General features: G+C 36.2%; 2 protein-coding genes across 2 annotated transcripts; both read right to left on the reverse strand.

The window, feature by feature from the left end:
• Nucleotides 1-1164: 1164 nt before the first annotated feature.
• LOC116291755 (neuropilin-2-like) lies at nucleotides 1165-4333 on the reverse strand. The gene is made up of 3 exons (XM_089030418.1): nucleotides 3936-4333; nucleotides 1406-1731; nucleotides 1165-1301 (listed from the first exon to the last, which is right to left on the reverse strand). The coding sequence occupies exons 1-3, from the start codon at nucleotides 4039-4041 to the stop codon at nucleotides 1254-1256; spliced, it is 480 nt and encodes a 159-aa protein (XP_088886544.1). The 5' UTR covers nucleotides 4042-4333; the 3' UTR covers nucleotides 1165-1253.
• Nucleotides 4334-8471: 4138 nt separating this feature from the next.
• On the reverse strand, nucleotides 8472-27137 carry LOC116292618 (uncharacterized). Its single transcript, XM_089030646.1, has 26 exons — nucleotides 27025-27137; nucleotides 25232-25548; nucleotides 24788-24929; nucleotides 24288-24604; nucleotides 23917-24067; nucleotides 22736-23040; nucleotides 21995-22136; nucleotides 21230-21592; nucleotides 20993-21199; nucleotides 20444-20678; nucleotides 20207-20313; nucleotides 19309-19599; nucleotides 18631-18701; nucleotides 16966-17182; nucleotides 15516-15797; nucleotides 14374-14670; nucleotides 13949-14260; nucleotides 13450-13556; nucleotides 13044-13233; nucleotides 12568-12923; nucleotides 12294-12351; nucleotides 11801-11848; nucleotides 11594-11695; nucleotides 11033-11063; nucleotides 10750-10783; nucleotides 8472-10336 (listed from the first exon to the last, which is right to left on the reverse strand). Exons 1-26 carry the CDS (start codon nucleotides 27110-27112, stop codon nucleotides 9890-9892), a joined length of 5217 nt encoding a protein of 1738 aa, XP_088886772.1. The 5' UTR covers nucleotides 27113-27137; the 3' UTR covers nucleotides 8472-9889.
• Between the last annotated feature and the right edge of the window lie 724 nt (nucleotides 27138-27861).

Consider the following 27861-nt stretch of genomic DNA (forward strand, 5'->3'; position numbering starts at 1 on the left):
TATTAGTCCAATTGACTTATCTAGCGGATGTAATAACTTGTTTCTGTGTCCATTCATTATTTCATGTTTACCGCTGCCCTGGTAGCCAAAGCACATAATTCAAACAACTGACCAAGTCGATATGTAGATAGTCATCAGGTTCGTCGATTTTGTCTTTGGTTGCCCATCCTGTGTCCCATTCAGAGGGCATTATAGAACATTCTATGGTCATACTGTGAAGATGACTTGTACTGTCATTGCGTATAATATTATGTCTGCTATACCAACGGGACTGTCATGATCAACTGTAAGTGATGGGGATCATCATAAATGGAGGTATATACTAGCAGCCGGTTTTCTCTTTTCAATTCAATAAATTGGAATTATAAAAGATATAAACCAACGATTAATTTTCCTAGAAAAGAATTTCCAATCGGAAAAAGTCAATTGATCTGTATCGTTATAGAAAAAAAACAGGCTTAGTCATAATACAAGCTAAAAGGAAACTAAACTACGTGAAAACTAATGCTCTGAATGTATCACAATTAGAAGAACATTCGAAGAATTCCAATCGGAATTCAATTGTCTGGTTCTCGTTATAGAAAAAAAAAAAAGGCGATTATCATAATACAAGCTAAAGGAAAATAAAATACGGGACAAACAAGGTATGAATTTATCACAATTTTCAGCGTGCTATCAGTCTTTCGATTACAGATTTCAGATCTCGACCAACGACTTTTTAGGTATATAAGTTTACGAGATAAAAGAAATGATGTAAAAACAAGTTCCTTATGAATGAGAATCGCATCATGCAGAAATAACAATCACACCAAAAGACATTTTCGATATATCGCGCGCGCTGATTGGCTGCATACAGCTTTTATCAGGGCGCTTATAATTACCTAATTAGCGCCCTGGTTTTTTATATATGTCAGAGGACAAAGACAAGGTCACTTAAAACAGTTTCATTTTTTATATAAAGCAATATAAAACGGATGCATATTTTTCTGTAATTTGATGCAAGGGTCTGCAGCTGTGGAGCAATGAAAAATCAAGTAAAGCACTCGACTATGCCTCCGTAATTCCTAACCCTTGCTTCTCTCGTGCTCTGCAGCTCCAGCGTGATTATATCATAGTACAGAGACATGCGGTCGCGTTTTATATTCATTAAATGTACTTACGTTTTTTTATACCATAAGCTTCAACACGTAGGGCCTTCCAACTGTTAAACGTTGTGGGTATAAACCTAATGTATCTGACCAGAACTGGATAATCTAGGACATTCTTGAAGACAGTAGTTTTATCTGTATACCACGAAACAACTAAAGTAGAATGGCAAAATATAAGACTTTCTGACAACAGTATAACTATCTGTATTACCAGGAAACACCTGGAAGAAAAATGGCAAGTTCTAAGAAATCCTTACCTTATCTACGTTACCGTTTGTGTAACCACTTTTGTAAATACTCCAATTGACATTATTTACAGATGTAGATATCTTGTATTCTGTAGTCCATTCATTAGTAGTCCATTCATAGCCCTGGGTAGACACAGCACAGATAACAAACACTTCACCCAAGTCTATCTGTAAATAGTCATTAGGGTCGGTTGTTGTTTTTGGTGCCCATCCTTTGGCTCCATTCAGACGAGCATTCTTTGGGGTATATCTTGCATTGTAATATGAAGAGGCTGTAAATCTGTCATCTGGTATAATACTTCTGTCTGCTATACCAACAGGACTGTTCTGACAACCTGTATTGAATTGTAACATCATATATTGATGTTTGCAGCATAACGTATTACTTATTCAATTAAACTCATTCTTTTATCCCTCTGTCTGTCTGTCTGTCTATCTCTGTCTCTCTGTCTGTCTGTCTCTATCTGTCTCTGTCTGTCTCTGTCTGTCTCTCTCTATTCCATTCAACCATATAATTATATCGCTATAGAAGACATTTTGTGCGACATCAAGCGAGCATCTTGAAAAATTGATAAATTTTCCCCTACGAGAAATATGGAACCGACGTATTTTGTCATTGTTTCATTGTTCTGTGCTTTCTTTTCTTTCTTTTTCTTTTCTTTTTCTCTTTTTAACAATCAACCATTTTTATTCCAATAAACCAGTCTCAATTTCGATGAATACCACTGTTTGTTGGGATCGCAGGCTCATTATCAGCCTCGGCCCGTAGCCTCGTTTATAAGTCAGCTATTTACAGACACCATTAAGAGTCCATGGGAATTCAAACCATTGATTTTGTTCAAGCTTGCACATTCTTTACATTACAGTCGAATTTGCAAATGATTTGCTCTTAAGCGAGGCTAAGCCTATGCAGACGAGTCAGTAGTCATAAAACACAGGAGTATTTACCGAATGAGAAAAAAGGGCTATTCGTCCTTTAGTTCAATGTAAAGAAACAAAACTTAGGCATTTTTAATAGTTCACTAAAAGGGTTACACGATTTTTTCTTTCACTTTTTCTTTTTTTAATATACGTACCGAATTTATAACAAAAGAAAATTATTTTAAGATAGTTGGATTTATTGTACTGCACTTGCTCAGTTGCACTTGATATATGCTAGCTCACTAAAACTATAAACAAAAAACATTTAAAACAGGGTCGCTAGAATTATAACTGGATCAAGTTTTGAAGTCAGATCTGTAGATATCCCAGCAAGTTGGCTGGAAAGACGTTAATCAAAGGGGCAAACGTCAATTTTATTGGCCAGTCTCATGTTTAAAAGCTTAAATAGCCATACTCCAAGCTATCTTCCTGAGCTTTTTCATTATACACGCGAAGCTCATACCCCCAACTTACGTAGTTCTCAAAATAGGCGCTTGTCGTACAAAGCCGACTAAATAAATACTGGATCCTCGAAAAAAAGCATTCCCTACAGGATGGGGGTTAACTCTGGGATAAGCTAAATGAATATCAGAGGTGAGCACCTAATTATAGGAAATTTGTCAATAGAATATAATATGTATAAAATATTAGGTTTACGTTTTCACTTTTTAAATTCATAAGCTATTACGGCTTCCTAGAAGAGCACATTGTATGATGAGACTCGCTGTTGAAATAAAGGTTATATATTTATATAGGTATCTATTACCACTACGGACTTGCTCTCCACATCGTTATTCCACTCGCATTCCCAAAAGGTTATCCTCTCTCTCACCTTTCTCTCTTTCAGTAATTGATCGTTTGATTGTTTGTTGCGTTTGTCTTATATAAAAAAAGAATTAGAATGAATGGCAAGGCTTGATACTCACTCTCAAATTCCGTAAATGAGACAGTCATAGAATTATCCCTTCACTCGTCAGGGGCAAATTAAACGCTTTTACTATCATTTTAGGTTTTAATGTATAGTTTTTCGAGCTGTGATTGGTTGAGCGACAGGTGATTCTGAGACGATAATCACCGCTCCAGCGGCGAATATGAGGTTTTCCAAAGTTTTTCACTTCGAAAGTAATACCAATTTTTTTTGTATAATGATTATGGTTATATCTGATCTCGCCGCTCGAAGACTCGCTGCTCGGTAAATATACCACCGATAATCACTTCGCCTTCGGTGAATAATTGTGACTATAAATATAGATGATATTATCCACAATTACATCATCCAGCTACGAAACATAAAGAAATTATTTCTTTTCTCAAGACTTTTGATCAAGCTAGCTTTGTCTGAATGACAAAAAGTTACACCATTTGGATTTGTGTGTACCGCAGTGTTCTTTTGAGCTCTATTTTCCGCTTTAATGTCATTCACTAATGTACAACTGCACAGATCAAAACTGAAAAAGCATATATACTTAGCCTAAAAGGATTATACTTTTTGTTAATAGCAAATGTCTTACAGATCAATCATTTACTGCTGACAATAATTGATCAAAGTAATAATCAGATTTTCCAAATGTTTACCTTTCCTCTCAGACTCTGACAATGCTTATCAAGTACAACTTACCGATCACATCGTGGACTGCGATAGCGAAAAGCATGAGAGACAGATAATAAATCTTTGGTATTTTGGTATGATTATCATGAAAAACCATCTTGTTTTCTTGCGCCATCAAACGAGCCTCTTCGAAAGTGAAGGAGCTTGAAACGGAAGTTGAAGGAAGTTTAACCTTCAGTACTAAGCCGATCAGTATGCGTCAAACAAAACTTAAAATCTAATAGCAGCAAAGAAATTGACCTTACTACTTGCATAACTAATCGTTCTTGCTGTGGAACTCTAGATATACTATAGAGCTTCTATATAACATGCCCCGACCTTTGGAGCCTGGATGAATGATTAATTTGAAATAACTTTGATAATTATGGGTTTCCTGTGGTTTGAGATCGGTTGCTGTAATAGCCCACTTCCGAGATATGCTTCGCTTGTCACGCACAAAGGTTTCAGTATGAGGCTACGTGCTAAATGCTCAGTCATTCGTGACAGGCGGTAAAAATAAATTTAATTTAGCACGTGGCCTCATACTGAAACCTTTGTGCGTGACAATCGAAGCATATCTCGGAGGTGGGCTATTAGACCTTTTGCATATAAGACACGTGTCCGTTGTACCAAGACGTCCCACTTATCAAGCACCGTGATAAGATAATGAGGGTTCTAAAAGCATCATTATCACCCTATGAATACATGCCATTGTTGATGAGAAATCTTACTATGCAAATTAACGGTTCTTTTAATTGGGTGAGGTGGGAGGGAATATTCTTCTTTTGTTTTGTTTTAATGGACGAATGAATGGAGGAAGAATAGTGATGAGTTGGCGACTGATTGATTGGATTCGTTTTTATTCCTTGTCACAACGAAAGTTTCAATAATGTTAATTCATTAGAAATCTTCGTCTTCTATTTCGTATAGTAAGGCGTTGAATTCGCACTCGAGCAGCAGCATTACGACGTTGTAAGTTCAGTATCGGTATTCTTATCCTTATCACGATTTCTTCAAATGTTTCTATAGTTTCCCCGGTTAGATACCAAAATTCAGTATTCGTGGCGAGTTTATAAGGACACTGTAATAATCTCTGCCACCGTTCATTTTGGAACAAAAGACACCCATACAATCCAGGACGTCAAGTGGATATTCATCACGGCCAAAAACCTGAACGACAAGCATTGTTATGAAACACTGAAGCCATGCTAAAAATTTCAAAGGAAAAAACCGGGTATTGTTTATAATTCAGAATTTAGTATAATGTCAGAACAATCACTGGAATTTGACCAAAGAAAAAAAGGAAACGATGGTGGCATATCTTTGATAAATAAATAACAATGGTGACTGTGGTCACTCAAACTTTCCAGTACAAGAAGGACACCAAAAAGTCGAAGATTGATAGCGTCCTGGACATGCTTCCAGGCATGATGGACAGCGTCAAATCAGGCGCGACGCCCATAAGAAAGCTGTCGCCAAGTGGCAAAATCTTTCAGATTCTGAATAAGGTATCAGTAGACCTTACTAGTTTCTATTTCCTCTCGGTAAAATTTTGGAATATTATTCCATTTGGTAGCTTAAACTCCTGGTCATCTACATGCTTAGGCTGGTTTCACGACTAGTCTTTTTATTGAAACCACTGGTCTATTGATAAAGGTCTACTGATACCTTTATACATGTTTCATTTGTTTTTTCGTTTTTCTATTTTTAAGATTTCTTTTCGAACGATATTTTATAGATATAGTTGGCGTATAAAAGACACTTAGTCGAGTATAATTTAAATGAAACTGGACCATAAAGGAAGCTGAAATCGTGCATGTATTGCATAAGAAAAATTAAAAGCAAAAGAAATTTTGATATTTTGTTACGAAGACATCAATGTTTAAAACAAAGATCTAGTAGAGTATTTCCATCATATCCGTAAAACTTTTCGTAAGGATTTTTACAAATGAGCTCGAGCTAGATAAAATGTAAATAACAATATAAATACCATAAGATTTTCTATAGTATTGGCGACCATTAGCATTCCATTCAACACAAATTAATGGTAAATGAAGAGACAAATTAACAACAATGAATTGGAGGCACTTACAAAATACACAAAACTTTCTTTATAACAGGCATCCGACATTTTTGTTTTGCTTTGCCCCTGAACACCCCATAATGCATTGCAATTGAAGATGATCGCCTTATCGCAAAAGCGCAGGTTGTAAATGGTATTTTGGTATCATTTCACATTCATCTTGCAAATTCATATCCCAAAAACGTCTCTCGCGATGAATAAACCTTTCCCCAATTCGCTTGAAATGGAGGCGGTCCTTGATTCTTTTCTTTATCAAGGCCAGCCTCGACTTGAAACCATTTCGTGTTCGTTAAAGGGCCACTTGGACGAAAATCGCTCCAAAATTAAAACTCTTTCATTCGAGCTGGAACTTTGCTGAAATAATCTAGAATACAGTAAGAACCACCCACTGGAATATCTTTTTGATATTCGAAAGGAAAGGGCCAAAATTTTACGATTTATTTTCGTCCGCCATTAATTTCTTTGAATCACAGAATTCGACTCAAGAAGACTGGCACGAGTACTTATGACGTCATTTACTCAACCCAAACCAAAACATTGGTGGGTAATGTATGTGCCATGTTCGTAAAACTCGGTTTATTTGGTTTATTCAGAAAATATGTAATGTTTCATTCGGTTTCCTAACTACTATATGACCAAATAATGTCTAGGCGCTGAAATTTTTCAGTTTCAATAATACTGACGATCATAATTCGAAAATTTCAATACATCTCGGCACACCAAGAATCACAACAAAGTAGGACGCATGGACGAGATTCTAGCGTTTCCATCGCGCGAAGTGACTGAGATATTCGGGATTTATTCGAATCATTTTAAGGATAACAATTTTTCAAGGCATATATACATACGAGGGTAAACAGCAACCCCACAATTTGTGTCCGCGAGACATCCGACACAATTAAAGAAAAAATCTACGAGCTGAGTGACAGACGCCGCTGTCGCGCGAGTAATAAATAAGAAACCTTTGACATGTTCTATTACAAAGATGATATTAGATAATCGTATGTTTGTACCTATTCAATGCATAATAAACATTTTGAAGCAAATAATAACCGTTCTGTAGTAAATCAGCTAGGAGAATTACGAGCTCACATTCTAAATTATTCGGCACGTAGATCTAAGTATATTGTCACAAATCTTTATATCACAACGCAGAATTCAAAAGGCAATCGGTTGTTTTCATAACATCAATCACTATTAGATTACATTGAAACTTCAAATTTAAGATCTTTATATCATGGACAGTAGGTAGCAAATACAAATAATGAAATGAACGTAAGGAATTTTTATGAAAACCTCTTCCCAAGCATTGCTTCTTCTTCTAGTTCGGCTTCATCTTCATACATTATAACTTATGGTTCTAACTCTTCAGGATTGACAAAGCGAGCGTCCAAAGGAGTTTCCATCATATTTGAAGAGGTATCAAAGGTTTAAAAAAAGTCTGTTTAGAGATTCTTTTCACGATAACGCGTTTAAAACATCAAGTAAACTTCAGGTAATCTAACAAGAAATGTATAGTCAAAACGACGCTAACATGACGGTGTTGAGTAAATGACGTCACAGCGTAAAACTGCTGTACATAATGACTCGTTGGCCGTGACACAAAGAAATTAATGGCGGACGAAAATAAATCGTAAAATTTTGGCCCTTCCCTTTCGAATATTAGAAAGATATTTCAGTGAGAGGTTCTTAATGTGTTCAAGATTATTTCAGCAAAGTTCCAGCTCGAATGAAAGAGTTTTAATTTTGGAACGATTTTCGTCCAAGTGGCCCTTTAAAGATCTATTGAATGCTAATCGACTCCATAACTGTAAAACAAGCTAAGTTTTTTATTAGTGCCCCTTAACACAATGGCCGCAGTATCGTCGAAGTAGTCCATATTGTTTTTAATGATTGTTTCTGATAAATGAAACACGAAATACAAAACACATTTTTCAGCGTGGGTATAAACTGAAGCAAAATTATGGCAGAAATGGAACATTAGAGCCGACATGAAAACCGCTAGTAAGAGGAATATACTCATTTCCGCGTGCCTGAATAACAATGCTCGGGTATAAGTGAGACATTTCGGGACACGGGACACCTGTCTTATATGCAAAAGGTCTATTTGGACTGAACTGTAATCGTTAACGATTAATCGAATTCACGTTAGAGGGGTTTTCATTAATCCGTAAAACGAAGTGTACTAATTAGAGTCTAATAGTCACAAAGAGACAATAGAAAACACAAGATTTATCGTGAGGTAGTGCTTTTAAGCAGTAAAATAATAAATCAAAACTAAGGTGTATTTCACGGGTTTATGAAAACCACTCTAATAACTGTTGGTAACGCCAGTGCGTTACATCGAAACACCAAATGCGACACAATAAGAGCAATACCCAATAGTCTCATGTAGCCGTAAACCGATATCTAACCACAAGAAACCCATGAAAGCCCTTGCCCGACACTGGCCCGAGTGAAAGCTTTAGATTAATTTAAACTGCTACTTTGTAACTCGAAGTTTATTGTTACACAACCATGTGACTGTCACTGAACTATTATTGGTGAAAGTATTACTAATGTCATGTCATATAAGCACCGTCAGGAACATATATTCAATGATAAGAAGTACCAGTCATCGAAAATACGTCTAGTAAGTAGTCTTTTGATCTTAATAAAGATACTTTGCATATTTAACACTTATTTACTGGGACCGAGGGAAACAGTGTGATTTGTGGTCCCGAGACCGCTGATGTTTCACGAGGCGGAGCCGAGGGAAACATCAGCGGTCGAGGGACCACAAAACATACTGCTTTCCCGAGGTCCTTGTAAATAAGTGCTTTGTTATCATACCAAGTGTCAAAGAGAACAAGAAATTCGCGAAGATTCCATGTTTAATCTGATGTTTCGTAAAAGAAAACGTGTGAATGAATTTTGCAAACCCGCGCTCAAATGTGTTGCTTTCTGGTTTCCGGTTTATATATTTTTTCAATCATGTGACATCCGGTTTTGTTATTCCCGGTCCATAGCATAATATTCCCCTCTTAGAATGGTCGCCAGGAAACAGTCGAATTTCTTCACGTTCACGTGAAACACTCTCGACCAATAGAAATTGAGGAAAATTGAACTTTGACACTTGGTATATAATAATAGTATATACTTTTGAATGGAATCCGATATGAGAAATTTTAATTCTATATGATAAAAATATTAGCTTTTCATTTACAATTTTTTTATAGACGACTGCATTAAGAAGTACTATTATTAAACGCTAACTACTAAGAAATAACAGCTCTTATGCACACCTAACATAAAGTAAATAGAACCATAAGATATCATTAAAAACTAATACCACGAAGATGTTGAAATCTCCAAATCAATCGATTTCCTGAAACCCCTCTAGTCCTGATCGAAACCACATTTGGGCTGTTCTTCTTTGTAAGTCAGCTACAGGACAGGGATCGAATTGGAATTTAGCTTTTTCTCTTCTTTTTTTTTTCCGTGTTTTTTTCCGTGTTTTTTTTTTTTTTTTTTTTTTTTTTTTATCTTCTTGGTTTAAAAAGGATGCAAGATATTCACCTTCATTCCTAGAATAATAGAATTCCGAAGCTAATGTTATTGGTTTTGATTTGCATATTTAAAAATGTAAAAGTAACTCATTTTTATCGACATGCGCACTAATTATCGCCACTTCTTAGGCCATCTATGTAGATGCACATCTCCATGCTCATTATAGATTATTTGCATATCGTACAGCGTGGATTATCTTACAGTTATATAATTAACTTTCCGTAAACCGGTTTAGTCGGCCGAATATCGTCTTTTTTTCGAATTGCAAACTCATTATCGCCGCTTTATTGGCTCATCTAGGTCTCATTTGCTCTTTGCAGCCTACAGCATCATCTGTGTCACAAATTAATAATTAAGCTTGTGATTGATTCAAGTATTGAGTTCTGGGTTCGGACCCATCATTATTTATTTTAGTGTTCCCATAAGTATGAAGACTTTGGTACACCGGTTTATGACGGTTTTCCTGCGTTAGTGACTGATATGTAGACTGCGACGATGAACCTGTGGTATTTTGCAGTTGCTTTGGGTTCGGTGCTTGTGTTTTTGGCTGTACAGTTTCATATATCTGTTGCTTAGGTTTAGGTTTGGGTTTCGACTTGGATCGGTTTTTTAATTCATTAATTGGTTCATAGTAGCCAACGCTTTTATCAGATGGTATGGTTTGTGGACCAGCAACTTTAGTTTGTACCTCTGATGGATCTACTGCACTATGTAAGTCTATCTGCTCGTATGTGGAGCCTGCATGGGCAGGTATAGGGGCCATTGGCAGTCCTTCCTCTGCGTCAATTGTATTTGTGTTCTGTTCAATTATACAAAGGAAATTAAAACTACATTTGTAAGCCTTTGTTTTCTTTCAACTCTAGAGGAAAGGTCGATCATGGTGCAACACATAGAGGTTGTCCAGGTGGTGCAAACTGATCCGCAATACTGTCGTAAAAATAGCGTCACTTCAAAACTGAGGTCTCATGAAGACTGCAAAAATTGACCAGCGAAAAATAAATACACGACTGCTATTGCAGTAAGAATAAAACACATTAATTATTGCCTGCTTGCCTGCTTGCCTGCTTGCCTGCTTGCCTGCTTGCCTGCTTGCCTGCTTGCCTGCTTGCCTGCTTGCCTGCTTGCCTGCTTGCCTGCTTGCCTGCTTGCCTGCTTGCCTGCTTGCCTGCTTGCCTTTTTTTTTTCTTCGCTTATTTCTTAGAATTGACTAACCTCATAAACACCTTGTGTAGAACCAGTTGCTGGTCTATAAAACAATTCACGATAGTTAGTTACAGCCAAGATTGGATAATCAGCAAGAAAAAAAAAGATTACGAATTATATTTCATTGATGAAAAAGTTGCAATCGTTGATCCAGTAGGTCAACCAATATTATGGTCCGCTTTTCTGGCCGGTTTATTCTCTATTCCCATATTATCAATATCGTATATATCTTGTCCATGAACTCATAGCTTAACACTAAAAACATGATTAATTTGTAATAACAACAATTCACCTGTTTTCCGCTAGTGCTTTCTTCGTTTCTTCTGCAAAACAATCAAAAGTGTTGTTAAGGGTGAGCCTTGTTAGGTGCGGGGTAAAGTCGGTGATGGGTAATTTTGGAATTATATTCTTCATCTTTTCCCCTCTTCCTTTTTTATCTGCTGCTAATTTTTCTCCTTGGATCGTAGGGAGATAGATATAAGTTAAATTAATAAAACACTAGTAATAGACATTGCCTTTATTTAATAATACCTATTAGGTATTATGGAGTGAATTTACCAGTTTCACGAGTTAAGTGATGCCACTCTAATGTTAAAAGTCGCACCAAAGTAGTACTGAACATTCAAATTGTATTGACTTAAAATTGACGGAACAAAATTAAAAGTGATAAATGTAAATAGTGATAAATATTTCAGAGTTAGCATAGTACAAAGTCTACCATGCATAGATTTATTAATTAGATTTCAATGGCAGATATCAGCATTCAGGGTGTTGTTCAGTTTTAGTGTCTTAGCCTTGTGTATTGATATGATAAGCCTAAATGATATACGTTTTTAAAAACAGTTTTACTTACCAAGTTCTTTCCTAAGCTTTTTGATGTACACTAGAAGTAGAACAATAAAAAGCAAGAAAACTGCGTTGAATGCAAGACTAACGGCAACGGAATCTGACAAATCTGAAAAAAAACAAAACCAAAACCAAAAAAAAAAAACGCTCGAATATAACCTTTTAATACCGTCAATAATTTCGGCAAAGCGTTTCTCAGCTATTACTGACTTGCCTGCACATGTCTTGTCTGTAGCCGGCGTATGCTGTCCTGAAAACGAGTCTATATAGTACAGAGAAATGAATATTTAATAAAACATCAGCGGAAATTTATAAAACCAAAAAGGCTTGTAGTAGTGATGAAAACAAAAATGAGCAGCACAAGCAAATTACTTTGGCCAAGAAGAAATTACAACCTGAAAATGACAGCAATGACGTCTATCTTCCACTGATCAAGTATTTCATTAAGAAAAAGCAGCACTTTTAATGTTATTCTGCGTTATTTATTATTTTGCATCATATTGAAGTTTACGACTAACATGAAAATACAAAACTAGAAATCCCACTTTTTCTTATAGGAATGTGTGGCATTTTAGTTTCCTAGTTAGACTCATATCCACTGGATATCAAACAAATAGTTTTGTCACTCAGGAAAAATTCAAATTAGAAAGCATTAATTAAAAATATTAATTAAAAAGATAATTAAAATGCAGTCAATCAATTCAAACCTTTCTTATTGGGGATCTTCCCTTTTGCTGTCAAAGTGCTTCGACCCGCCAAGTACTCCTAAATTTTAGCAAAAAAAGATAGAAAAAAATGACAGTACAGTCAATATACGAAAAGCTATACATTGCAAGTGCCTTTACAAAATATGAAATCGTGACTTTTATAAATTTAAATTTTCAAAATTTGTCTAATAATAAATTGCAATAGTACTCTAAAGCTCAAAAGCTCTTTACGTTGTCATCTTGGCAAGTTCACAAGTATAATAATATGCGTTACCTTTTTTTCGTTTTGTGTCAGAGCTCTTTGCAGCACATGATATTTCATTCCATCCTTTATTTTGACATTTTGGTATGCATTGTACTCTTTATCATCTCCAAGATTGAAAATTCGTGGGAATTTATTGCCATGCTTTGTTCTTATTTCTGCTGCTATGTAGTAGTGTAGCTCTTCCTTTTCTGCTTCTTCATAGCTTTTTAGTTTCATTTCATCGATAGACGAGGTTTTATCCACTTGTACAACAATGATTTGGTAAGCCTTGATTTGTCCATTGATATCAGAACTTTCCCAAACTGTGATGTTGTTCACTTCCGCAGAAATGTTACCAACAAATCCAACAACAGGAGAAGGTGGAGCTGTAATAAATGAATATGTACACTTTAAAGCTAATTCCGTCCGCTTTAGTCCTCTTCACTTGCAATAACGGTACCGTTTGATGTCTTAAAACTTAAGTGTGAGCTACTAACATCACTCACCATCGACCTTTGTATTGCTGGATGACGATAGACTGTAGTCTCCTTTACCACAAGCAGTGGTGGCAGACACTTGGAACGTGTAAAGAGTACCTGGATATAGGTTTGGTATCTCTTTCTCTGTGGATTCCTCCAAAAGTAAACCGCTGTGTACAAAACTACTGTTATAGTCTTTCTTTCCTTCAAATGAAATCTAATAAGAAATAAGGCGTTTATCAGCTGAACGGCTATCACAGTCAATCCCAAATAGCATTGAAAGTCCTAATATTTTTAATTTTTTCAGAATCTGGAGACAAGAATTCAGAATTAGAACGTTTTTTTAAATATCATTCTCAGCTCCAAGTTCGAGAAATAAATCGTCTTTATTATCCTTAGCTTTGCTCCAGTGGTCATTTCACAACGTACATACCGTATAACTCTCTATTGCTTCTGTTACTGATTCGGGTTTTTGCCATTTTAACAAAACTTCTCTTTTCTTTGTTGTCTGCACCATAAGATATACGGGAGGACCTGGAACTGATGATAAAACAGCAATCCATAGGAAATGTGTACTTTGTACAACTACTCAATCTACAAAAACGGCTGACTGAGGTAAAATTGTTGGAAAGCATGCATTGCAATATAGGTTTTTGGTCGTAGGATAGAAGAACTGAGACAGGTAGAGAAAGAGATAAAGGAAAAGCTTGAGGAGAATATCAATATAGAGAAAATGAAGGGCTTGTGGTTGGTTTGGTTTGGTTTCGTACGTGCTGTCATAAGTTTGATGGAGATGGTTAATATTGTATACGATGAGGATAGATGGAGGAGGGATAATTGTCATTTCACACCACTATATGTAATGGGCTCATAATAATAGGTAATAATGAAAAAAAATTCGGTTGCAACATATTCAGAACACAAAAAAATACCAGAGGTTTCTAGGATAACGACACTAGCAGGTCCCGGTCCAGCTTTTGTGTATCCTTTTATTGATATGAGATACTCAGCACAAACCAGTAGATCATATAAATAAAGACTACAACATGAGGAGTTCATCAGCTTCACATTAACTGCAGCATCGATGGATCGCCTAGCTTTCTGTCTTCTCAATAACGTCTGGTTAACTTCATAAGCATTAACAGGACCATTAGATTTGCTTCGTGGAATCTCGTCCCAGGACACCCTGAATGTTGTTTTATTAGTGTCGCTGAATGTTAAGTTAGACGGTGAGACGCTTGGAGCTGAAGTTGGGAAAAGAAGATAAATTTGTAGAAGTGAAGAAAAAAAACATCATTGTGTAACTCATCAGTGAAACGTACGTACTACAATAAGGTCTGATCTAAGATTTACTCACCATAAACTGGTATCACAACAGTTTTTGTGGGCGTGTCTGGTCCTTCCTTGTTGGAGGCTCCCCTGACCCGAAACGCGTACGTCACTCCTCCCCACACAGGAATCGTTACCGTCAGTTGGCTCTTATCAACAGTTTCTACCTTTAAAGTGGAATCTACATCATGGCTGTATGACACTTTGTAATGGCGAACGTTATCACCACAAACTGCAGGTTTACTCCATGTTAGTTTTACTTGTGGAACTGAAAGACCGTTGGGTGAAATGATGCTTGCCTTAAGAATGACAGGTGCAGATGGAGCTGATGAAGAGAAAAAAAAGTATACCCCAACCGTCGACGCGTATTTGAAAGTTGACAATCGACAAAAACACCTGACCCGTTTGTAAGAACACGATGCATTTCTTTAATGACAAACGGAGACTGGTATTGTTAAGAACCAAACACGTATGAATTCATGCATCTTTAAAAAAAAAAAAAAGATTAATCACTAGTGCTTGCCAAAGACAGCCGTAATAGAACCAAACACTTTATTCATCGTGGAAATAAAACTTTTTACTGATACGGCGGCCATCTTGAATTATGGGATGCCGAGGGGGCAAGAGTTGCGAGGTAACGTTATCGAATAATTTGAAGTCAGGTGTTTGAGGTAGTGTTCCAATCACAGGCAAATTCAATTGCTCCTTAGACGTGCTCCTCATTGAAAACCTTAAAGTCATATGAAATTTAAAAGCCATTCCGAGAGCTGGACAGTCTATAAATTTCCCAATAGTTGCCCCCTCGGCATCCCATTACTTAATTAAAACAATATAATCCAAGGTTGCCGCCGTATTGTTAAAATAAAACAAAAAACAACCACCACCACAACAACAACAACAAAACAACCACAACAACAAAAACAACCACAACAACAAAAACAAACAAACGCATTTTACGACTCGGCTGCAACAGGCAACCCAGCAATGATTCTTGTTTATGTCTGATGAATGCATGATGGTCGTTTGTAGAAAGACTACAGCGTTTCGACTGCAAATTGCTCGTCTTCCTGAGGCGATGATGTAGATGATGTAGACTGGATGGGACGTCTGTAATATACCACTACAAAAGCTTGCGTAATCAAAACAAAAAGTTAGAACACTTTCACACACCTTCTTCTGCTGTCGTTTTCTGGATCACAGATGTAAAAGGACCATCTTTGACTGTATAGGCCAACATTTTAAAGGAGTACAGAGTACACTTGTCAAGTCCAGTCACTACATAAGACAGAGTGGTATTACCAGGTAAATCCTTCTCTGAAAAGCTACCAGTTTTTTCGTAGCGCAACTTAAACCCTCTGATGATACCATTTGTTTCACGTGGTAAAGCCCAATTCAGCCGAACAGCAGTAGAATTAAGGACGGTGACTTGGAAACTGTTTGGCTGTCCTGGAGCTGTTTAAAGTAGAGATTCGATTCATGAGTAAGTTTAAATGATAACATTGATTTAATTACACTGTTGAAGGAGCGAAATGTCTGTATTGTTACAAACGTTTATTATTATTATCATTTTTTTCTTCTTGACACTGCCCTATTAATTAACTAAGGAGCGAAATGTCAGTATTGTTACAAATGCTTATTCATTATAGCGTAGCTCCCGCGCGGGCCTAGGACAATAAGTTTCCTAATCATTTCGCTCCATTAACTATGGTCGAGGGTTTGATGATAGACATGTAAGTTTTGAGTTTTTTTGATATGCATTTGCTCTCTTCCTTGCTACAAGGGTTTTATTTAGATTCTCCTGTTTTTGCTCTTTATTATTTGATATGTAAGTTGAATATTAAAAACAATAATAAGTAGCAGGGGATTTGGATCAAGGCGCGCAATGCATTGTTTGTCGCAGCAAAGATTCCAAGTATTTTCTATTATCTCTTGTCAAAACGAAGTTCACACTGTTTTTTTTTAAGATCACAAACTCATATGCACAAAGCCTCCTTTATAAATCAGCTATTTTCACAGCTATTCCGACGAAGGATTAACGTTAACGTCCGAAGCGTCAGTTTCACACAGCTTTTTACGGTGACCCAATTTATCTAAAAGTTCCTACTGTTTTATTCAGAAACACCGACGCAGTCCACGTTAGTACTCTACTAGTTATCACCACTTATTCACAGATCAGTACCATTTTATATTTTAAAGTCCACGACATAGGATTTCAAAACATTGCTATTATTTAACTTCCACATCTTTTACATTATAGTTGACTTTATTATCAATTATATATATTTTAAATATTGTCTTTATTTTAAACGAAACTAAGCCTGTACAAATGAGTCCTTAGTCATAAAACACAATGGTATTTACCGAAAGAAAAGGACTGATTTGTTATGTAAGAGAGGTTTGGTGAAACTAAAACTCAGATGCGTTTTTAATTTCCTTTTTTTTTACGTAAAACTGTTGTTTATCGAAACTAAGAAATATGGATACAACTAAAACAATGAATCTTCTTGAATCTTCGTGTGTTCTTGAACAACGAAAGCAGTAAGGGAACAATCGATTTTTGAGATATCATTCTCAGAACGTAAAATAGCAATGTAATATAAATTCATCTGAAAGAACTCACCATCTTTTAATGTTTGAATAAGCACGTAACTATTGATAGGTCCATCCCCCTTATCGTTATGTATGACCACTGTGACGTTGTACACTGTCCACTTTCTCAGACCACTGAACGTGTGACTTGTTTGTTGAGGAGTTGCTGTACTTACACGTCTATCATTTCCTGATCTGCAAAATACTCTGTATCCACGAAGAAGGCCATTGATTCCAGACGTTGGAGCCTTAAAAACAGATAAGCAAAGAACCGTACGTTAAGGTTACTGGAGACCTCCAGGGGTATGTTTCGTTTAAGACTCTCTCTACGCAACACTTTAAACAAAACTCGATCAAGCTATACATCGTTCTAAAGGTCATATAATAAAGATTTAGAAAATAATATTATTTGAATGCGAAATATAATTTGAAGCCATGCCGGAGCCTTAAACATAAATCGGGCACGTTCAGTAGAGGTGAAATAATGGGCATGGATTTAGCGCGTGTAGCCAAAAGAATTCCACTACGTGAATAAGCCAAAGATAAACTTCAAAAATGTGTGAGCGATTTTTGATGTTTTGCTTCTTAAGAAAGTTATTGAATTTTAAAGTTGAAACGTCGAAACATTTCAATGCTGGTTAATGTTTTACCGCATAAAAGACGAAATACTCAACAAATCCTAAATTAGCTCACCCTCTTTTGTAGATTATCTTTTGCTTATTCACATAGTGAGGTTCTTTTGGCTATACGCGCTATAGCTATTTCCATTAATTCACCTCTACGGAAAGTTCCCGCTTTTTGTTTAAGACTCGGCATTGCTTCAAATTAGAAAATCACTTTGAAATAAAAATTATTTTCGAAATCTCTATCACATGAACTTGAAAACGATATATAGTGTTAGGGGGTTTTGTTGAATGCGTTACGTAGAGAGAGTTTAACGCAAACATACTCCTGAAGGTCTCCAGTAACTTTAAAACCAAACTATAATCACATACGGTAGAGATTGGTTGGTAGGTCTCCCTTTGATTAGAAGGTTTCCTCCAGGTTATCCGGTTTCAATCCCTCCATTCAAATAAAATTCCAATTCGATCTGTGAGTTAGGCGTGCCCTAATTCAGATTCAGTCCAAAAGCTCTTTCGGGATTCGATCTGTGAGTTAGCCGTTCTATGATTTAGCCCAGAGGTTGTTTCAGAGTTCAATAAATCTGAGGTTATTCTTTTTATCACGGTACATTCATAGAATAAGGGCAAACGCTAATTAGTAAAAATACACAGGTGATTATTAAAAATCTCGCACACTGATTGGTCAAGAAACTCACACTATCACACGATAATCACCTCTAGCGATAATCAAAAATGGCGGCCAGTCGCTTCGTTGCTGTTAACGGGAAAAAATGTCTTTTATCTTCTTTTTTCTCTTTTTCTTTTTTCTTTTTTTTCTTCTTTTTTTTGAAAGAATCACCTGTGTATCTATACTAGAACAATTGTTTGCCTCAGCCTCAGTGAATATCGGAGAATATTTACCCCGCCGCTCGAAGATTCGCGTCTCGGTAAATATTCCCCGACATTCACTTTGCCTTCGGCGAATAGTTGTTAAATATAAAGGGAAATTGGATGTAAGTCATTTCTGATTAACCTTAACTTTCACAAAAACATTAAAAACCTTTACTTTACCAAGATAAACAACCTAAACTAACCTGCCAAGTAACGCGTATACTTTGGGATGTTTGAGCCACAGCTGTTACAGAATTTGGAAAACCCACAGGTACTGAAAGAAGAAGAAAAAATATATGACGACAATTATTCGTTAAGTTGCTCTTTATAACTACGAAGAGACCGAGAGTGATGTAAAAACGGTGGCATAGCGATGAGAGCGCTCGCCTCTCACCTATGCGACCCGGGTTCGAGTCCCGCTGAGCTCGGTGTCGTATCGGAGTAGAGTTGTTTGTTAGTTCTCTCCTGTGCTTCGAGGGTTTTCCGGGTTCTCTTGCTTTCCTCCCTCCGCAAAAATCAACTCCTAAATTCCAATTGGAATTACAGTGGATGAAGAGCTACTCTGTAGAAATGCCACTGTTAAATCCCATTTATTCTAAAACAAGGGTGACTGAGTATCTATCAACACAAGTCCATCCTGAAATCCATCAACACAAAGAATAACTCCGGGGACAGAAGTACCACACTTTTGATTTCAACAACGTATAGAACTGATCTTTCAAGAAAACAATATCCACTGGAGACTGTTTATGTGATCATTTATATCACTACTAAACCATAAAGATATCGTAGCAGAAAAATACTAAGCATGGTCAACGAAAGAAACGGAACTGTATAGGAATACCATATAGTAGCAATAGCACCTTACACCTTCAACTTACTAGCTGAGTCTGTTCTGAAGTTTGTGGTCGCACTCCATTGTCCAGGACCAATTCCACTGATCGCTTTTATCTGAACACTGTAGCTAGTATAGATAGCAAGACCAGTTATCACGTGACTTGTTGCAGGGGCTGGGACACTTATTGTCTGTGTATGTGTATTCTCCTGGTACTGTAACATGTATGATGTCACACTAGCCTGGGATGTTTTTAGTGCAGGTTGGATCCATCTTACTGTTACTGAGGTTGACTTTATATCTTGGACTGTTGGTACTGCTAGGATACTTGGGTAATCTGTAATGGAAAACACTCATTCTTAGTATGTCAATATAAGGTTAGATAGTAGCTGTTCCGAACCAAGAGGGACAGTTCCAGGAATTTAATCTAGGAGAGCTCGAGGGGTGTGATTATTTACCCAAATGATAAAAAAATAGTACTTTTTATTCCTTTTATATCGATATTCCTAAATGAATCAAAGCAAGGACAAGGTTTTTTACTTTATCATAATAATATGTGTTAATTTTAAATTAAAGCTCAAACATGAGACCAACAAGAATCATGGGATAAAACATCACATAATTGTGTATGCTATTTGTTGCGGAATGTTAGTTGCGTAGATTTTACGTTAAAATAATTTTAACTTATTCTTTAATTTCCTGTCAGTGGCAAATAGCATCTTCCTTAATTTAAGAGCTTTTCTCCGAGTTCTACAGTTTTTTTCCAATTTTCGCTAAATTATAATTTAATCTTTGAGTTGTTCGATCTCTAACTTAGATTAGCCCAGATGTTGTTTTAGGTTTTGATCTGTGAGTTATCTGTGCCATGACTTTTATCAGCCCAGAGGTTGTTTCAGGGCTCGAAAAAAATTGATGGCTAGTGGCAAACGTAATGACAAGCTTACCAAGTTTAACGGTCACTTCTGCACTTCTTATTCCATCCGCGTTAGTCTCAGTGTTCTCATACATCACTTTACAGACATATGCTTTGCTGCACACTGAGTCATAACAACTGTAGAGATATTAAAGGGGGTCTTGAATGTAAGAGCCTTCTTAAGTGCCTTGCGCTGATTAGTCATTTAGAAAATAGAATACTTCATATATAACTAGTCTTAATTAATTCAATTTAACTGTGTATTTACTCGTAGGTATTGAGTACATCATCAGCAGACGTGTAGTTCACTCTCAATGTAGACTGCTTGACTTCATTAAAACCACGCACCAGACCAGTAGACTGACTGGTGATGTCAGTATTACCAGTGTACCATTTGATGTACTGTATTAATGGTTCTTGTACACTACACACAAGATCTACATAGCTATTGGATGCTGCTGTCAGGTTTTGATTGGTCAGACCTAATATCTCTGGCCTGGTAGCTGAAAATACATATAATATTTTATAAGAAGTTGTAAAGAAAGGTTTTCAACATACGATCCACTTATCATAGTCACATCCATAAAGTTCTATCCTCATACATATAGCAGTATTCCATGTCTGTACTTACCATAGTCACATCCATACAGTTCTATTCTCATACATATAACGGTATTCCATGTCTGTACTTACCGTAGTCACATCCATACAGTTCTATTCTCATACATATAGCAGTATTCCATGTCTGTACTTACCATAGTCACATCCATACAGTTCTATTCTCATACATATAGCAGTATTCCATGTCTGTACTTACCATAGTCACATCCATACAGTTCTAGTCTCATACATATAGCAGTATTCCATGTGTGTGGTGTAACTCGAACATGCCTGGCTGTTAGTGGATGACTCAGCCATTGCACTCTTACGTTCTCCTTGTCACTATTGCCTTGAAATATCTGTTGAAATACCGATTTTAAGGAATTTAAATTAATGATTACTAAGAAAAAACAGTTGCGACAATAAAGTAATAGCATTCAGATGCTATGTAGTAATTTAATTGACGGATATAATGACTGATGCAAGTAATATTTCATATCAGTATCTGCCTTATCACTTTTGCTTCCAGCTTTATAGGTGTTCCACAGATTGCCATCCATACTGTAACTGATATTGTAGGTCGTCACCCACTTGTCCATGGTGTGGTCACCCTGTGTTGCTATACCTGTTACTGTCATCAATTGTCTCAGGTTAATCTGTATGTACTGAGTGTTAGATGATGTGCTACTACACCATGCGCTGCTGCCATAGAGACGACCATGTGATGCAGTATGGCCACTGTCAAGGAGTGATGAGGACGTCATTTGGCTGTTTGGAATTATACCAGGTGCCTCAAGTCCAACAGGAGAACTGCAAGCTTTAACCGAATGTTTCAAAAACTAAGTGAAATGATAATAGCTCAATAGTTAAATAAAACTCTCTAAAATAACGCTGGAAGCAATTCAGATTAGATGGATTTTAAAACTTACAGTCAAGTTGCAGGACAGTAACAGTGCACTTTTTTATCTTGACAAGATATTTCATTTATTAAATTAGGAATTTTTCAGTTATATTGTTATGCCTTATGAAATGGCTGCCATGAAACGACTCTATATATTGTGCAATTAAAGTCATCAAAATTAATGTTATGAAAGACAAAACTGAGAAATTAAATACGGTTGACGCAATTTGAGTGCACGCTTGTGCTTTTTCACCTTTCAAATTTAAAGTATTCGGGAGAGGTTTCAATTCCTTTCTCTGATAATAGGGAAAAACTAACCTGATGGAATCCCATAAATCTCAGCTCTCATTACTGGATGACTTCTGTAGTCTGTAGGGTAGAATCGAATAAACTTTGCCTTAACTGGATTTTTGAGTCTGTTTTTAACAATTGAAGAACGATCTGTGTTTCCAGTAAATTCCTGCATATAATAAACGATCTCCCCTATAGTGCATCGTTAATACATAGTAGTATTTTTATACAAGGTAATAGAATAAATCTGGCGCTTTCAATGATCACAGTTTTCATCTTATACTGTTATGTTCACCTACAGGTGAACTTATAATACATACGCACACGCAAACGATTGTTAGTTGATGCGTGCCGCATGCCGAGTTAAATAAAATTGGGGGGGGGGGGGGGGGGGGATATAACGTTTTCTCCGTTGTTTATTAAACTAACTTGTATTGAAAGTACTAAAACATTTGTTCACATTAGGCGAAGTGAATATCGGGGAATATTTACCTCGCCGTTAAACGTTCGAAGACTCGCGTCTGGGTAAATAATTCCCTAATAATTATTAACTTGTATTGAAAGTACTAAAACATTTGTTCACATTAGGCGAAGTGAATATCGGGGAATATTTACCTCGCCGTTAAACGTTCGAAGACTCGCGTCTGGGTAAATAATTCCCTAATAATTATTAACTTCGCGAAGAATTGTAAATTAATACGTTAATTCTTGCCAGTGCAACAATCTGCCTAAGGGCATCCCCTATCTTGTACATTGTTAAGTATTTACCTTATTTCCCTGGTAATAATTCCAGTTCACATTATCCAAGGACACTTTTATCTTGTATCTTGTTACGTATTCATTATAAAGAGCCCCAGCACCTTGTGTAGCTACTGCACACACGAACACCACAGAACCGAGGTCTATCTGCAGCCACTCCCCAACAGACGTTGTTCTTGGTCCCCAGGCTTTACTAGATGTTGATAGTCTTGCAAAGCTAGGCTTATAACGGTAATCATAATATGAACTGGCAGTAAACCTGTGATCTGGTATGATACTAGAGTACGACAAGCCAACTAACATAGATGTGCAACCTGTCAATATAAAGTCAAAAATTAAAATATTAACCTTAAAAACTATAAAATTGCAGTCAGATTTAACGTCTAAATAGAACTCCAATTTAAATTATTATCAAACTCATTAATAATTCATGAGGAAAACACAACAGAAATCACGACCATGAAGAGTGTTGTAAATCTGATACAAAATTGTGTTCATTTGCATAAACTTTAAGTTGGATTTTCTTGGCCAGATTCACTTTAATTTTGAAAATTTTAGTGAAACACAAAGGAACTAACCTAGACGTTTGATAAGTCATATATAGTATTCGTGTCCGTGTTGTATCCGATATACAATCACTCGGCTACGCCTCGTGGTTGTATATCTGATACAACACGGCCACTCATACTGTTTATATTACTTAAAACACTTCTGATCTCCCGTTAATCATTCATTCCTTTGTTGTTGGCAGACATACATGAATTTATTTTAATTTATAATATAGCCACGATACAACGCGCGTTTTGATTGGTTAATTAGCGTGCGTGATCATTTCTTATTACTATGTAGGACATATCTTAGACAAATATGTCACTTTACTTTATAAAGCAGGAATGATAATGAGGAAGGTAAGTTTTCTTCATTTAAGGTGTGTGTTCGTTTTTGGCTTTAAAAAAAGTATAGTTTTGACACACAAATTATCCAAAACTCAAAAGTTATATCATTATTTCCATGTCTTCCATGTCAGGGGATGGGGAGAATTCGGAGCTCAGAAAAAGTCATTCTTTTTACGACCGATCAAATGCCGGTCAGAGTCAGTTGCAGTTGAAAAGTCAACCGGCTAGAGGAGAAAGTTGAAGCAAAAGAATAAGACGACTATATTCTCGTTTTAAAAAAAAGAATAGCAATACCTCCATCGTGTTTTGTTCCATAGAGTTCTGTTCTCATGCAGCTTGTACTCCCATAATGACTTGTGGGTGCAACACGTATGTACTGACTAACAGTACCATCATACAAGAGATTTTTGACTGCATTATCAGACTCGAGGTTACCAGCAAAAGACTATTCAGAAAAAAATACTTTGAAGTCAACATATGATATAGATAAAAGTTCATGAGGATTAGAAGAGACGGAAAAATGCAGAAGCTATTTCATATGGGACCGTCAAAATAGTTTTCTTCGCTGTCACCAAAAATGATCTAGTCAAGGTTGTCGTACATACAGCTATAACGTTATATGCTATTGTCTAATAAGGGAGCACTTACATTGACTTGCAGTTTACCTTAACTTGGCTGTTTTCCATGTATTTAGTAAAAGTAGATCCGTCATTTGATGTGAGCATGTTGTAAGACTGTACCCACTGATCTGTCATGTGGTCACCCTGTGTTGCTATACCACAAATGATGTAAGGCGATCCTAAGTTAATCTGTAGATATGGAGAAGAGTCACTTGTAGCAGCACACCACGATGACCCTGCTATGTAGTTTAGTCTTGCCTTGGATGGTGATGTGGTGCTGTTGTAAGCTGATGATGACGTCATATTTCTGTCTGGTATCTTACCACTACCAATACCAACTGGTAGAGAGCTGTACAACAAACCTGCAATAATGTCGAATGTAGACTCTAAACCTTTTGTTCCATTTCTTACTTATCATCAATATTATTATAAATGCTATTATCATTTACTAATTACTTCAGTCAGTTAAAGTTTATTCATACCATCGTATAAGTTAGCAAAACTCGGATCAAATCAGAATTAAAACGTATTTAACCCCCACTTACCTCTGCGAACACCATAAGTTTCAACACGAAGTACCTTCCAAGTGTTATACATTGTGGGTATAAACTTAATGTATCTAACCAGAACTGGATAATCTAGGACATTCTTGACAACAGTATTACTATCTGTATTACCAGGAAACAACTAGAAGAAAAATAGCAACATCTAAGACATTCTGGACAACAGTATTACTATCTGTATTACCAGGAAACAACTAGAAGAAAAATAGCAACATCTAAGACATTCTTGACAACAGCATTACTATCTGTATTACCAGGAAACAACTAGAAGAAAACTAGCAACATCTAAGACATTCTTGACAACAGTATTCTTATCTGTATTACCCGTAAACAACTAAAAGAAAAATAGTAAAAACAAAGAAACTTTAAAAACATTATTCTTATTATTAAATACAAGTTATCTACCTATTTTGTCATTTCTTTTACCTTATCAGCGTTGCCATTTTTGTAAATAGTCCACGTGTTGTTATCTACAGATGTTGATATCTTGTATTGAGTAGTCCATTCATAGTATCCATTCGCACCTTGTGTAGCCACAGCACAAATAGCAAACACTTGACCCAAGTCTATCTGTAGATAGTCATTAGGGTCGGTTGTTATCTTTGGTCCCCATCCCCTCCCTATTACTTCATTCAGACGTGCATTCTTTGGAGTATATTTTGCATCGTAATATGAAGATGCTGTAAATCTGTCATCTGGTATAATACTACTGTCTGCTATACCAACAGGACTGTCCTGACAACCTGTAGCGACATCAAATTTGTATTAGCGTGATATTTGATATAATTTGATTGTACTTATTTATTTTGTTAATTTCTATATTTTTTTCTTTTTTCCGTTTAACATCATGATGTAAGCAAAAGTAGATAAAATTCAACAATAAGAGGTTTTTTTTATACATTTTTTACATGAACCTAGAAGATGAAAACAAAGTGTCTTGTTTGGGATGCAATTGTAATTTTCAATGAGACGTCGTTGTATTAAAGATGGCTGCTGATGTGGAACGCATGAAGTAGCCAGAATCCGTTCACATCAAAAAGCCACACTGCATTTAAATTAACTCTAAGTATGATATCTGAACAGACCTAATTGAGGACAATATTCTCCATCTAGAAGAACTGCAGACACCACTTTCTAGGGTCCTTAACTGAAGAGTTTAACGATGCGATAAGCGTTTCACATCACCCTTTGAATTGACCTTGACAAGATCTTAATGATGCCTGTTTATAAGTCCTGAAGAAAACAGTTTTTTATCGATAACTGAAATTTTATGTTGTGCCGTGTAAATATCGGAGGGAGAGAGCTTTGCGGTATTACACCTGTTTGTAATATTTTTATTTATCAGTACGCGTTGTTCAAGCTCATTAGGTTTCTTGAAGTCTTGCGGACAATGGTGTTACCACAGCCTTTCACTTCTTACAAATTTTCCCCTAATCTATGTATAAAGTATACAGAAAGGTTAGAAAATAAATCGCAATTGACCAGTGGAGACAAAGTCCATCTCGTAGCCTTGGCATTTAATATCCGAAAACAAAAATCCAAACCTTATATAACTATATTAAAGACATTTTAAAAATAATAATTATCAGGGGGTTTAGTAAGTAATTTATGTATCTTAGTAGAAACATTCAATTCCTCGACATTCTGCACATTACGTCATCGTGGCCTTTCGGTGGAGCTTTGGTATCATTTAACAAAATATTTCTTACTAGCATCCAATGTCAGACTAAGGCCACAACAACGGCCGCCATGCTTTTGTTTTTCAACTCTCTTAGGAATGCTTGCAACCCAACAATAGCTTCCCACGGAAATACATCGTCATGAATACATAAGGAACTGTAAGGATATTTTACTAGTTGATATTTTTTGAAAGATGTTTTAATCGACCTTGCAATAGCAGGAGTTTATTATTTACATCAGCTAAATTTATGTACATGCCATCGTTACCCCTAACTATCTTTAAAACTCTACATCTCGCTTTAAATATAACTGAAATCCGTTAAACCATATGCGACTTCACAGATCACGTAGACTAAGCCTTTTATAAAGGACTATATTTTTTGTTTTTTTACTCGTATTTATTTTAAACAATTGTTGAACAACGACTACTGTTTTTATTTACCACAGTGATGCTTGATCGAAGTAACAATTTACCGAATATCTCCGTTTCTCCTTTATTTAATATAACAACGAAATATAATGTACAATTATAAACTTACCTACGACATCGTGGACTAAGAACGCAAATACCAATATGAAAACCAGGTAAGTTCTTGGTATTTGGACAGGATTACAATGAAACTCCATTTTGCCTAATGAGCCACTAAGCGAGATACCTTGAAAGTTAAGGAGTTTGACACGGAAGTCAACGTTGAGTATCTGTCTGCACAAGTCCGATCACTGTACATGTGCGTCACGCCAGATGTCATCCAAGAGTGACAAAATTATCTACCTTGATACTGTCTGGTGTTTTGATATGTTTCCAGCGTTTTAAATTTAGATTCCAACGGGCCCTTTGCAAAAGACAATCACGTGACTGTAACTAAGTGGCAAAATATAATTACTATCATTTTTTGCTAATGCAATTATTATTTCTTTGATAAAATGTTTATTTTACCACACATAATTTCAAACATTTTAAAGCTTTTGAAATCCAGCGTAGCATAAAGCAAAAAAACAATTTTCAACCAAATGTGATCAAACTCCACTAATTTAAAAGCGACTTAACGCCCAACTCTTCTCTTTTGAAATTTAATCCCCTAGCTGCCCACCTCTAAGTTTAAAAATTACTGTGGAGAGGGATACAAAAATATTACTTGAGGATTATGTTAAACCTTGAATATCACACATAAAGTGGTTTTCATTAAACAGCGAAATACACTTTTGCGTATTATGCACTACCTCACCTTAACTCTTTTGTTATCTGACTTTTTGTGACTATACCGGCTCTAATTAGTACACGTGCACTTTCTTTCGCGGGTTAATGAAAACCACTCTAATATAGTACAAACACTAAAAGCGTGGGAGTAACATTTTGCATAAAGTAACTAAAAGTA

The sequence above is a fragment of the Actinia tenebrosa genome, unplaced genomic scaffold (assembly GCF_029948245.1).
Source record: "Actinia tenebrosa isolate PJP-AT-01 unplaced genomic scaffold, QUT_ActTen_1.0 PGA_scaffold15__27_contigs__length_11533743, whole genome shotgun sequence".
In the NCBI taxonomy this organism is placed as follows: Eukaryota; Metazoa; Cnidaria; class Anthozoa; order Actiniaria; family Actiniidae; genus Actinia; species Actinia tenebrosa.